At 48.1% G+C, this 12,774-nt stretch overlaps 1 protein-coding gene across 1 annotated transcript; it reads left to right on the forward strand.

The window, feature by feature from the left end:
- Window positions 1-63: 63 nt before the first annotated feature.
- Window positions 64-12,381, forward strand: CHCHD4 (coiled-coil-helix-coiled-coil-helix domain containing 4). The gene is made up of 3 exons (XM_049861916.1): window positions 64-265; window positions 9,653-9,751; window positions 11,165-12,381. Exons 1-3 carry the CDS (start codon window positions 244-246, stop codon window positions 11,470-11,472), a joined length of 429 nt encoding a protein of 142 aa, XP_049717873.1. The 5' UTR covers window positions 64-243; the 3' UTR covers window positions 11,473-12,381.
- Window positions 12,382-12,774: the final 393 nt, after the last annotated feature.

A 12,774-nucleotide genomic window follows, 5' to 3' on the forward strand; every position in this document is an offset into this window, starting at 1 on the left:
GGGAAATGTAGTTTCTGCTGCCTGGAAAGGGGCCATGGGACACGCAGCCTCCTGGGAAATGTAGTTCTCAATTGAGGGGCCGGGCTGAAGCTAGGAGGGCGCGGAAGCAGGCGCGCGGCGGGCAGGCCTGGAGGGGGCGGGCCCGCGCGGGCCTCGGAGCCGCCCGCCCTACCTGAGAGGAGGTCACGGCGTGGATCCGCCACCGCCGCTCGGGCTGCGAAGTCTGAGTGCCCGGCTGCCGCCATGTCCTACTGCCGGCAAGAAGGTAGGGAGGACGAGCAGGCTGCCGTGGAGACCGGCCTACGAGGGCCTGCAGGGGACACGGCACCCGGACAGCCCCCGCAGGCCCGGGCGCCCCGCGACCCCACGGCCGGCCCGGCAACCCGAGGCGCAGTCCTGGGCGCCGTCCTCGGGACCCTAGGGGGCGGTCTGGGCGGCAGAGTCTTCACCCCATTCTGCAGATGAGAAAACCCAGGCTCTGGGAGGAACGGGGCTGGTCCAAGGTCATGGAGAGTCTTGAACCCTGGCCTCAGAGGAACCAGCACGTGCGAGATTCATAAACTAGGCCCGGAGGGTGCACGAGAAATGCTGAGCACGTTTCCTGGCCCGTAATTGGGAATTTATTAGTATTAATTATTACAGTCACTCTCACCACAAACCACGTGTTTCCATACTGCATGCGCCTTGTTCCTGTCCCGAAAAGTTGCCCCTCGGGTCAGATGCTGTGCAGGAGTGGTAGAAGTACCCCTGGCGGGAACACTTGTTAGCCCCTACTAACCCTGGTGGTGTAGTGGTTAAGAGCTAGGCTGGTAACCAGAAGGTCGGCAGGCCGAGTCCACCAGGCGCTCCTTGGAAACCCTATGGGGCAGTTCTCTTCTATTCTGTCTTGTAGGGTCCCTATGAGTCAGAATCGACTCGACAACAGCGGGTTTGGTTTTGGTTACTACGTCAGGCACTGTTCAAGGAGCTGTTACATAGTTTATTTCACTGGCCTTTCAGCGATCTAAGTCAGCTCCTGTTTTTATCCCCATTTTACCGAAGAGTAAATTAAGGCACAGAGGGGTTTAAGTGACTTGGCCTAAATCACATGGCCAGTATGTGGTGGAGGTGGGTATGAGCCCTGGCATCTGAACTGCACTATCCAATCTGGAGCCTGGGTTCCCAGGAGCCTTAGGCCAGGAAGGCTTCCCCTCCCCCGACAAGGTGGGTCACCACTCACGCCTTTCTGTTTCCCTGTTGTTACCACTAGGCCAGAGCTTGGAAGGTTAGATGGTACCAGTGCCTCCTCATATGCTACCACTAACTGATCTGCCATCTAATTCCTCCCGGCCCCACTTTCCAGTGGTGTAAAATGAGAAGTTGAGCTTCATTCATTCTGCAAATAATCATGAAACACCTCTGTGCAGGGCCGGTGGACACTTAAGAATATAAAATTCCAGAGAGTCGGAACTCACCCAGAGATTTTTTGGTCAATAGTCCTGTCCCCTCAGTTTAACTCAGGAAACCTGAAGCCCAGAAAAGGGGCTCACCTGTCCAAGGGCATGCAGCCAGTTAGGGGCAGAGCTCCTCGTAGAATGATAGGCCTTTTCCCCAATACCCCAGCCTGCTTCTGGAACTTTTCCTCCTTCCCTGGATCATAAAGCCATAATACTCACTGATGTCTCTAAAAACCCATTGCCATCGACTCTGACTCACAATGACCTTATAAGACAGAATAGAACTGCTCTCTAGAGTTTCCAAGGCTGTAATCTTTGTGGGAGAAGATTGCCACATTTTTGTCCTGCAGAGTATCTGCTATGTTCAAATCACTGACCTTTCAGTTAGTAGCTGAGCATTTAACCACTGCGCCACCAGGGCTCCTTCTAATGTCTCTAATGAGCACTGTTTCCTGCTGATTAATAATTAAGTCTGCCATAAACGAAAGTCCTCTGCCCTAACCAGTTTATGTTAGACAGTAAGTCCTTTGTCCTATTTTTAACTCCCTTTCTCTTAGTCTCAAGTTTACTTCATTTAACAAATCATTTTTGACCCTCTTGGGTACAGTGAGGCTGTGCAGATAAATAACACCTCTTCTGTTCTTGAGGAGTTTACAGCAGTCACAGGTTCTCTGGGAAGGAGGGGCAGTGTCCCTCTGCCACCAAAGCGTGAAGCCCTGTCTTTTCCTGGTTCAGAGGTCTCTCTCTTCCTTAGTTTGGAGATGAGAATTGAAAGTACTCACTTGCAGGCCTGTTTTAGTTGTTACTACAGGTTAAAGGCCTTAGCTTGGTATTCTAGGTGTTTTGCAGTGTGAACTCAGCCTTGCTTTGTGGCCTTGGGCCACCCGTACTTCTCCGTCAGCTCCACACTGCTCCTTTCTTTGGTTTCTTCTCTTCCTAATACTGAGCCTGCCCTCTCCTGTTAAGTCATCAAATATTGAGCATCTGTATGTGCCAGCCATTGGACATATATTAGTGACAAAGGTGACACAATCTGTGCCTTCCTGGCATCTGGTGGAAGAGAGGGGCATTAAAGCACCAACAGTTGTCATTGTTGTTAGGTGCCCTTGAGTTGATTCTGACTCATAGCGACCCTCTGTACAACAGAACGAAACGCTGCCCCAGTCCTGCGCCATCCTCACGATCCTTGTTATGCTTGAGCCCATTGTTGCAGCCACTGTGTCAGTCCATCTTGTTCAGGGTCTTCTCTTTTTTGCTGACCCTCTACTTTACCAAGCATGATGTCCTTCTCCAGGGACTGATCCCTCCTGATAACATTGTCCAAAGTATATGAGATGTAGTCTCACCATCCGTGCCTCTAAGGAGCATCCTGGTTTTACTTATTCCAAGACAGATTTGTTCATTCTTTTGGCAGTCCAAGGTATATTCAATACTCTTCGGGAACACCACCATTCAAGGGTGTCAGTTCTTCGGTCTTATTCATTGTCCAGCTTTTGTATGCATACGAGGCAGTTGAAAACACCACAGCTTGGGTCAGGCGCACCTGAGCCTTCAATGTGACATCTTTGCTTTTCAACACTTTAAAAACATCTTTTGCAGCTGATTTGCCCAGTGCAGTGCATCTTTGGATTTCTTGACTGCTGCTTCCATGGGCATTGATTGTGGATTCAAGTAAAATGAAATCCTTTATAATTTCAATCTTGTCTGCATTTATCATGATGTTGCTTATTGATCCCATTGTGAGGACTGTTATTTTCTTGAGGTTGAGGTGTAATCCATACTGAAGGCTGTGGTCATTGATCTTCCTCAGTAAGTGCTTCAAGTCCTCTTCACTTTCAGCAAGCAAGCCTGTGTCATCTGCATAACACAGATTGTTAATGAGTCTTCCTCCAATCCTGATGTTGCATTCTTCTTCATATATTCTAGCTTCTCAGATTATTTGCTCAGCATACAGATTGAATAAGTATGGTGAAAGAATACAGCCCTGACACACACCTTTCCTGACTTTAAACCACGCAGTCTCCCCTTATTCTGTTCGAATGACTGCCTCTCGATCTATGTAGAGGTTCCTCATGAGCACAATTAAGTGTTCTGATATTCCCATTCTTTGCAATGTTAGCCATAATTTGTTATGATCCACACAGTCCAATGCCTTTGCATAGTAAATAAAATACAGGTAAACATCTTTCTGGTATTCTCTGCTTTCAGCCAGGATCCATCTGTCATCAGCAGTGATATCCCTGGTTTTACGTCCTCTTCTGAATCAGGCTTGAATTTCTGGCAGTTCCCTGTCCATGTACTGTTGCAGCCACTTTTGAATGATACTCAGCAAAATTTTACTTGCATGTGATATGAATGATATTGTTTGGAATAGACAAAAATCCCTGCTCTTGTGGAGCTGATGTTCCAGTGGGGGAGACAGGCAGTAAACACCTAAATGTGTTAGGTGGGGAAAAGTGCTTTGGAGAAAAATAAAACAGGGTAAGGAGATGGGGAAGTGGCCTGGGAAGGGGGCATCTGAGCAGGAGATGTGAAGGCAGGGACAGAGTGGCTATGAGGAGATCTGAGGGAAGACTGCTCCTGGAAGAGAGAACAGCCTGTGCAGAGGCCCAGAAGTAAGAGTGTGCTCAGCAGGTTCAAGTAAAAGCAAGGGGCCAGTGTGGCTGGAGTGGAGGGAGCAAGTGATGGGAGATGGCATTGTAGCGGTGAGGGATGCCGATCTTTCTGGATATGTTTGAAGGTAGAGCCAACAGGATTTGCTGATGGAGGTGTGAGAGGAAGACAGGGTCAAGAATGGCTCTGCAGAGAGTAAAACTGTGGAATTGAGAATGGGGTGTCTTGGTGTCGAACTGCTCAGTTAGTCGCTCTGTTCTCAGTCTGCACTCCTGCTTTCACCTCTGAGGCCTCTAATTCCAGAGCCTTACCAGGGTCCTGGGGTGGGGAGCGATTTGCTTCTGGCCGACTTCCACTCCGTGTACTTTGGGTTCAGCTTTCTCCACTTGTTAAGTTGGAGACCACTCCTCCATCAGCTTTCCCACTTCCAAAGCTTTATTGGCATCTCAAGCCTGCCATTGTCACTTTTCCTGGCTACTTTATCTTTGTCAGTTGGTGTCATTTAAAACTTTGTTTTTTAAGTGGAATTTCAAGAGAAACTTGTGTGTTTCGGTACCGTTGTTTGGCCAAAGCCTATTCCTGCCCTAACCGTGTGAGATAGGGAAATCAGGTGAGGTGGTAGGGCTCGTTTTCCGGGGCCCAGAGAGGTTGTGTTTAAACCCAGTTCGGAGCTCAAGTCCTCAGACTCCTAATCTCTCTGTGATCTCGATGCCACAATAAGCCAGCCTTCCGGAAGGTCTGGACTTAAATCTCAATCTTAGGACCATGGTTTTATTCATTTGACAGACATTTTTTGAGCCCTCGTTATTTGTCCGTTCAACAAACATCAGGACTGTCTGGGTACTAGAATTGAGGGTGCAAAGATACATCACTCCCCAGAAACCACAGTCTAATTACCCAGGGGACCTTCTTTCCTCTGGGAAAAGTGCCACCTGATTTAGGTCACTCAGTCAGGATTGTGTTAAATGGAATTCAGTTCTCCATGGACAAAGTCAGGTACCAAGCCCTCCCAGTTTATCCTTGTCTGCCTTCCCATGCAAGGCTGCCCCTGTCTGTCTTCCCCAATCCCTGAGTCCTTCTCTTTCTTGCTAGGGTGCAGATCCCCCTTGTTGCGTATTTGTGCCTCATCTTTAGGAGAAAAAAAACCCAGTAGCTACTGTTCACTGTCTGCCACGTGCCAGAGTTGGGTTTAGGTTTTCCAGTTCATTTAATCCTCACAACAGCCACGTGAGGTGACTGGTGTTTTAATCTCATTCGCAGGAAATGCAGACTCGAAGGTTAAGAGTGTCCTGCCCAAGGTCACACAGCTAGTGAGTATGTCAGGACTGGAACCAGGGTCTGTCTGCCCGTGCTGTTAATAGGAATGAGATGCATCACTGCAGTGGTCTCATAAGTGCGCAGTGGAATCCTACTGGGATCCTTAGTTGAGGTTTCGTTCCCTTACTGGCATTTTAGTTCTGTAATTATGTGAGCAAAAATAGTTTGAGCTGGACCATCTTGCAGATTCCAAGTGCCTGGAGAGCAAAGTACCAGATCATGCTGCTTCTTGCATCTTCCACTGGGTTTTTTACTTAGTGGGTGTTTGCATATTTTTTAATTAAGTTGAAGTTTATCAACACCATTAGTTGAATATAGAGTAGCTTTTTTAACCTAAGCCTCTGAGACTTCATGGACAGAAATAAAGTGTCAGAGGGGGTAGTCTGCTGAACTCTGTCTGGCAGAGTGATGAGCCTGATTTTAGAGTGGGCCTGGTAGAGGGACCGAGAAACCCAACCCAGGGAGCTTGCTGTCCTGAGACATAGGACCTTACTGTTCAGCCCACACAGGGAGAGCTGCAGGTTGAAGAGCATACGGAAACTGGGCACAGGAGGGCAGAGGTGACCACATAAGGAGCCACTGAGATGGTTGTGTGTGGCCACCCGAGAGGGATGGAGCGGGACAGCAGATAAAGGTGTCAGAGCTTATGAGTTCACGTGCCCGAGCCAAGTCCCAGGCCTTTTATAAAGCTCCGTGGAGGATTCTGTCACCATCAGTCCAGCATTAGGGAATCGCTACTTTTTGAATTTTAGTGTATATTGGCTCCAAAGGACAGAATTCTTTTGGACCCCTTGTTGTGTGCTGTCAAGTCAATTCCAACTCATAGTGAGCCACCCTATAAGCCACAGTAGGCTGCCCCATAGGGTTTCCAAGGCTGTAATCTTTACAGAAGCAGACTGCCACATCTTTGTCCCATGGAGGGGCTGGCGGGTTTGAACCACTTAACCACCAGGGCTCCTTTGTGGACCCCTTAGTATTGATATTTTACTTTTTTTTATTATTATGTTATATAAATGTCTGAGAAACTTCCACTTACATATAAATATATGGTTGTGGTCTTAACCAGCTCTAAAATCAAGCAGACTAATGGATTGAATGCTAACAGTGTTCAATTTAACAACATTAATTTAATCTGGTGGATGATGTTTGAGACATTTCAATTGCCCGTCCCACTGAACACAGGCTTCTCTGCCAGTGCAGGTCCTTTTAGGTTGACCATGCTTGTGCTACCATCACTTGACGGCCGAGGTCAGAGGGCAGTCTCTGAATGACTGAGGAACCTTCACTCACCACTTGGTACGGCGATTGAGAAGTCATTTGGCCCTCACTGGCTGTGAAGGCGTCGTATTTGTATCAGTCCGCCTTGGTTCTTTTCCCTCCTCATCAGCCCATGGTCATTAGTCTTTCTGTTTAGAACCCTGCAAGGGCATGAGGTAGTTATTCACGTCCTTCTAAGTATTCTTCTATTATTATTATTTTTTTTTTAGATTACCTTGGAAATGAAAGCATAAGCATTTTTATTTCTTTAGAGAATTCCTGAGAAACTCTTGAGAATTCATGGGAAATATTAGTCTAGCTGGTTATTTGAGGCCTGCTAGCTGCCCCAGTCAGCCATCTTATGACGAGTTCTTCCTTTCACAGTCAGGTCTGGTAGGTTAAGTAAGTATTGTGCTTGTATTGACATTGCTTTTAGCCATTCCAGAGGCAAGGGCCTGGGAGTACAATCAGCTGGGGTGGGACAGATGTGCAGTGGACACATATCAGCGTGGGTCCAGAGCACACTCGGGGTCTTTCAGACCAGAGGTGTGTTCCTATTTGCCCTTGACACATCTGTGTGCCTTTGAGCTTGTTTCTTGCCTCCTCCGAGCCTCTGGTTCCCTTGTGTAAAAAGGAGGTAAAATACCCACAACCGCAGCATAGGGTTGATACGCAATGCACAGGGCTTAAGTGTTTCAAAGATATAATTGTTACTGTTCTGCTGCCTATCCAGCTTGAGCTGTGCTCTCAGAGAAATGTCTGGAAAGGCTGTGTGAGGACTTTGCTGTGTGGGAGGGACCTGAAACAGGATAGTGCTAGGCTAGTGTTTCCCAAGCTTTGCTCTGGAGCCTGTGAGCAACATGGGCTTCCTGGAGAGCTGGATTCAGCTTTTGTTGGGTTAGGCCGAGCCTCTGTTTATATCACAAACTCTATGGGTGCCTCTGATACCTGGCCAGGTTTGCACCCCATGCCTTCTGGGCCTGTGACTGGGCTTCATCATTGGGTGGGCTGAGCTAAGATCTTGGTAAACAAATGTCAGAAGCTGAACCCAGAAATTTGCGTCAGCTTCTTCTGCTTAGCGTTCAGCATTTTTGCAGATTGCTTGTGAAAACTGGCCAGAATTACCAAGGTCATTAGGCGCGTTAGCAAGGCCGGCTGCGGGGCCCAGTCCTTTCCCAGGCCATGTGGAGAAGCAGTCTTCCTGGAATAACATGTGAGGTGTCTGGGCAGAGACCAGCTCTGGAGCCAGAACCTCAGGTGGGGTGACGGTCTGCTACCTGTGAGTGCCAAGGGCTAGCTGTCGTTACAAGGCTGTGTTCACTCCAAGCGCTGGCTTTCTGATACTGGTCCTTCAGAGCCTCTGTCCTGACTCTCCTTGCCCTGCCCCCCCCCCCGCCAGCTTGTTATGTTTGGGTGACTATTTTTAAAAAATATCAAACTGCAGATTGTCACAGAAGTCATCATTAGCAGTTCTGTGAAATGGGCCTGCCACCCCCTCCACCAGTCATTCCACTGAGGGAAGTAGCCCCCCAGGCCTCATGAACACTGGGGAGAAGCCACAGCATTCCCCCACCGTCAATGATCCTGTCCTCTCCTGGCCACAATTGGGGGCCAGGAGGAGTCTTGACTCTGGGCACTCTCACACCACCAGGGTCCTCAACCCTTCAGAGGCAGGCATCTTCTTGGACAGACTAAGTGCTGTGTGGCCAGTCAGCCAGCCAAGTCTTGACATCAGTAGTGCACTTCTTGCTTCATCAAGGTGCTCATCTTTCTCAGACTTTCTATGGGTTCTAAACCCTGTGAGTAAACCCCTAGGGGGGGCTGGAATCCAGTGTCCTTTTTCTTTAGTGCTTTTTTTTTTTTTCTGTCTCTCTCTCTACCTCTGCCCCACCCCCGCCAGCCTGAGAGAGCAGCTTGTGTAACAGGGAGCATCCCTGCCCTAGTAAACCATCTCCATCTGTTTGCAGATCCCTGCCAGGCCTGGGGGAGGAGGGATGACGGGATACAGATGAGGCTGCTCACAGGTTGGTGAGGAGACTGTCGGTGGTCAGAGAGCCGTGGGAGTTCTGGGAAGTGACTGTTCCTTTCCTGAAGGGAAGAAGAAAGGACGTGCTGCACTGGTGGACTGTTGGCATACTCGAGCACTCATTTGACTGGATTGGTGGTGTCTGGGGTGTGGTAGGGAAGCCAGATGGGGTGGGACAGGGCCCTGAGTGCCACGCTAGGAAGCCTGGGATGATTGAAGCTGCAGTTGAGGAAAATGAGTGTGGCAGCACTGCTGAGGTGGCTGGGAGGGGGAGCATGTGAAAGGCCAGTTGGTCCGGAGGCTGTGGAAGGGCCTTGTGAGGAAGACGGGGAGAGGAGTGGAGAGAACAGAGAAGACTGTGAGCTTGGTATTCAACTAACCAAATGTGGGAGGGCAGACAGGTCCAAGACAATGCTGTAGCACCTGTTAGGTTGCGTGACTAAGTGGCTGGTGGTGGTCAGTTATTGGGATCTTGGAAGAGAAGGAAACTTGGGGAGAGACGTAGTGACTCGTTTGAGGGCAGTGGGAGAGTTCAGCTGGGAGCAGGATATTGACGCTAGAATGGGGAGATGGTCTGAGAGTGGTAGTTGAGAGTAGAGAGGATGAAGCCAGTGTGTGTAAAAAGCCACTCAAGCAGTAGGAGTTGTACAGAAAGAGTCCACCATCCCAGAAGCCAAGGGAGAAAAGTGTTTTTGGAAGGGGACATTTTGTCTCCTGGTGGGAGAATGCATGAGGAGGGCAGGCTATGCCATCTTGCCATCTTCCTCCTTGTGCAGCCCTCAGTGGAGGTTTTGTTCCAGCAGCAGGCACTTGGAAGGAGTGGCTCACAGACCCTCCACCCATAGTCAGATACACAGCCCACGGGAGAACAGTTTGATGGAACCCCTCACTTTGAGGTTTCACGGGGGCGTTCTTCAAACTTGGTTTGTGTGACTGCTTTGGGCTTAGAGCTGCTTCACTGCTCTTTAGTGAAACATTTCTTCCTCTGTCCTCTAAATGGTAGGGAAGGATCGAATCATATTTGTGACCAAAGAAGACCATGAAACTCCAAGCAATGCAGAGCTGGTAGCTGATGACCCCAACGATCCGTACGAGGAGCACGGTGAGTGACGTGTGGCTCCCAGGGGCCCACAGACACAGACTGGGGAAAACTCATGATTCCTTCCACATTTCGTCCTAGCCAAGGCTGGGCTTTGAGGGATCCATCTCAGTCTCAGACGGCCTCTCAGGACGGTGCGACCATCTCCCTCAGAGGTGTGAGGGGTGCTGAGTGCTTTCCAGCCCAATTCTGATTCACTGCCCTGGCGGTTAGGCCAGAGCACCAGAGTTTCTCCTCACTGAAGTGCTTCTGCCCCTTTCTCTTGGAAGTTTTCACTCTTGACTTAAGTAGGTCTGGTGCTTCTCAATGATTAAGTTTCGGGGAGGATATCAGTGACTTCTAATAGTCACAGGGCTCCTCCTGCTCAGTCAAGCTTCCAGACTGGATTCTGCCTCATCTACAGACTTTGTTGTTAGCAAGCAGACCCATAAACAGTCAGATTCATTGATCAGCTTCTGAGGTAGAATTAAGAGATAGAGCTCAGCCTAGGACCTGCTGCTTCCCTGGAGTGAAAAATCATGTATGTATTTAGTGTCTATAGAAGACTCATGTGAGAAACTTCTTTCTGAATCGTATTTTCAGGTCTGTGATGAAGCTGAAAATGAACCTATTGTCTTGAAAGCATTGTGGAAAACCAGGAAATAACTAAATACTATTTAGGTGTGAAGAAAAGGTGGGAAATTCAAAAGGGAGCCTATATAATATTGAAAATGAAAATCTATCTGTAACCCCACCTCACGCCACCCCCTAAACACATAAACAGTTTAACAGTTTGGTTAATAGTCCTCTAGGTTTTTAATCTTTAAAAGAATGGAATCGTACTACCCTGGCCTGCCATTAGCCTTTGCATTGTACAGCAGGTCTTGGGCATCTTTCCCCATCAGCACATTTTTTACTAGTCCAGACTGCTGAGCTTCTGAGAGCAGCCTCAGCACAGGAGGGGCTTGAGAGCCAGGAGCACTGGTGGGTGGTCTGGTTCTGGTCTTTTGTATGGGAGTCAGGCCAGGGATTGGAAGCAGGTCAATAGTTCAGCTCCTTAAAGTGTTCAGGCTTTCAAAAAGCTTCTCCCTACCCATTCAAGTGATTTCTTCTTCTTTGGATTAAATGGTTTTCAGTATTCAGTTATTAGAGCAGTCTCACAGCCCTAGGAGGTGGCTTAGAATATAGTTCAGTATTGCCCAGGGAGAAAGATGCTGAAGGTGGCTTCTCTGAGTGGACCAGGAGTGCTGGGTTTATGCCAGGCATTTGAACCTGATCTACATCAAGAGGCAGGTCTACAGGTGAGTGCCCACCAGGTGACATTTTATACCGCTCCATACCTTCCAAGTGACCTGTGAGGATGAGACTTGGTTTTAATTTTTCTGAAACCTTAGAAAAGGTTTCTCTCACATATCTTGCCCTATCTTCCTGTTCCAGGATTGATACTGCCAAGTGGAGACATTAACTGGAATTGCCCGTGCCTTGGAGGAATGGCCAGTGGCCCCTGTGGGGAGCAGTTCAAGTCCGCCTTTTCCTGCTTCCACTACAGCACGGAGGACGTCAAGGGGTCAGACTGTGTAGACCAGTTCCGGGCCATGCAGGAATGCATGCAGAAATACCCGGACCTCTATCCCCAGGATGATGATGATGACGAGGACGAGAAGAAGAAGCCAGAAGGTTTAGAGGAAACAGCTCCCACTGAAACTACAACGACCAAAAAAGAGGAGAGCGCAAGCTCAAGCTAATGAAGGCACAAGACCCTGGGCCCCAGTCCTTCCATTTCAGGTCGATGTGGACCTTTACAAACGCCTTTCAGTCACTCGCAGAGGAAGTGTCTTTCCTTCTTCTGTTCTGTGCACTGTAATGTACACAATAACTTATTTTTGAGGATCAGGGGTCTTGGCCCCTAGTCAGATACACTGAAAAAAGTAGGAGTTGTATGTCTGCGTGTCCCATGTAAACCTGTCGGTGAACGTAGCTGCCACTTTTGAATTCTCTTTTCTCAGATTGCCCTGAATTTTGCCACTTTGAAATAACGTGCTGAATAGTCTCAGCAACCAAAAATCATCCAGGAGTGTTTCTTGTGAGTGAGCTAATTTATCCTAATCCATTATGTCCCTTTTAGTACATTTCACACCCTTTTGGGAAATGAAACAAAAAAAAATCTTCTTTTTTAAAGATGCTGGCATGGGGCCATTCCTAAGAGCAGAGACCAGATTATCAGATACTTCTTTCTCAGAAATCATCTTGACCTTGAGCATGTGATAACGTCCTGTGAGGTTGTCATCTACTCCATCCCTGATCTGTCTTGGTTTTCGTTTTTGCGTTGAGCTGCAGGTTTTCCGCATTTGGAAGGAGGAGGTCTGGACTCTCTAATTTACAGTCCCTTTGTAAGTGAAGGGAAAGGCTGGTTGGCACTGTTCCTTTTTTTTTCCAGAAGCCCTCGTTTGGGGCCTGTGTTAGCACCAGTTCTGTCTCAGCCGATGCAGATGCCGTGTTCTGGAGAGGTGGCGACCTAGTTGTTACCAGAGTAACAGCCAAGAGGGAGACTGGTGTGAATTAAAAGGAAAAAAGATTTCTACCTAATTTCGAATGTGTTCTTTGTTTTTACTAAAGATGTTTCTGATGTGAGGAAATATAAATTATAAAATAAAAATTAAAAAAAACTCAATTGCATTTCCTCTTTAAAGATACTGGTAACCCGATTTGAGTTTGTTAAAATTTTCTGTGTTGAGTTCAGATCAAGCTACCTTTTATTGGCTATGAGTCAGATGCCTTCATACAGACACTGCAGTTAATCCCTGAGGTCAGGAAAGTGCTTCCTATTTGAAGATAGGAAACTGCAAGCCCTTGCAGGTTAAATAACTTACCCAAAGTGAGTGCTAAGCAATGTAACAAATTACTACAAAATGTAGTGACTTAAAAACAAGTTGTTTATCTCACAATTTCTGTAGGTCAGGAATCTGGGCGTGGCTTATCTGGGTCCTCTGGCTCAGAATCTCAGAAGGCTGTGATCCAGGTGTCGGCTAGAGTTGCAGTCATCTCAG

This window comes from Elephas maximus, chromosome 20 (genome assembly GCF_024166365.1).
Source record: "Elephas maximus indicus isolate mEleMax1 chromosome 20, mEleMax1 primary haplotype, whole genome shotgun sequence".
Lineage (NCBI taxonomy): Eukaryota > Metazoa > Chordata > Mammalia > Proboscidea > Elephantidae > Elephas > Elephas maximus.

Coding starts and splice junctions, on each gene's coding strand:
- CHCHD4 (XM_049861916.1), top strand. CDS start 244: ATGTCCTACTGCCGGCAAGAAG. Junction 266..9,652: donor GTCCTACTGCCGGCAAGAAG/GTAGGGAGGACG, acceptor TCTAAATGGTAG/GGAAGGATCGAATCATATTT. Junction 9,752..11,164: donor CGATCCGTACGAGGAGCACG/GTGAGTGACGTG, acceptor TTCCTGTTCCAG/GATTGATACTGCCAAGTGGA.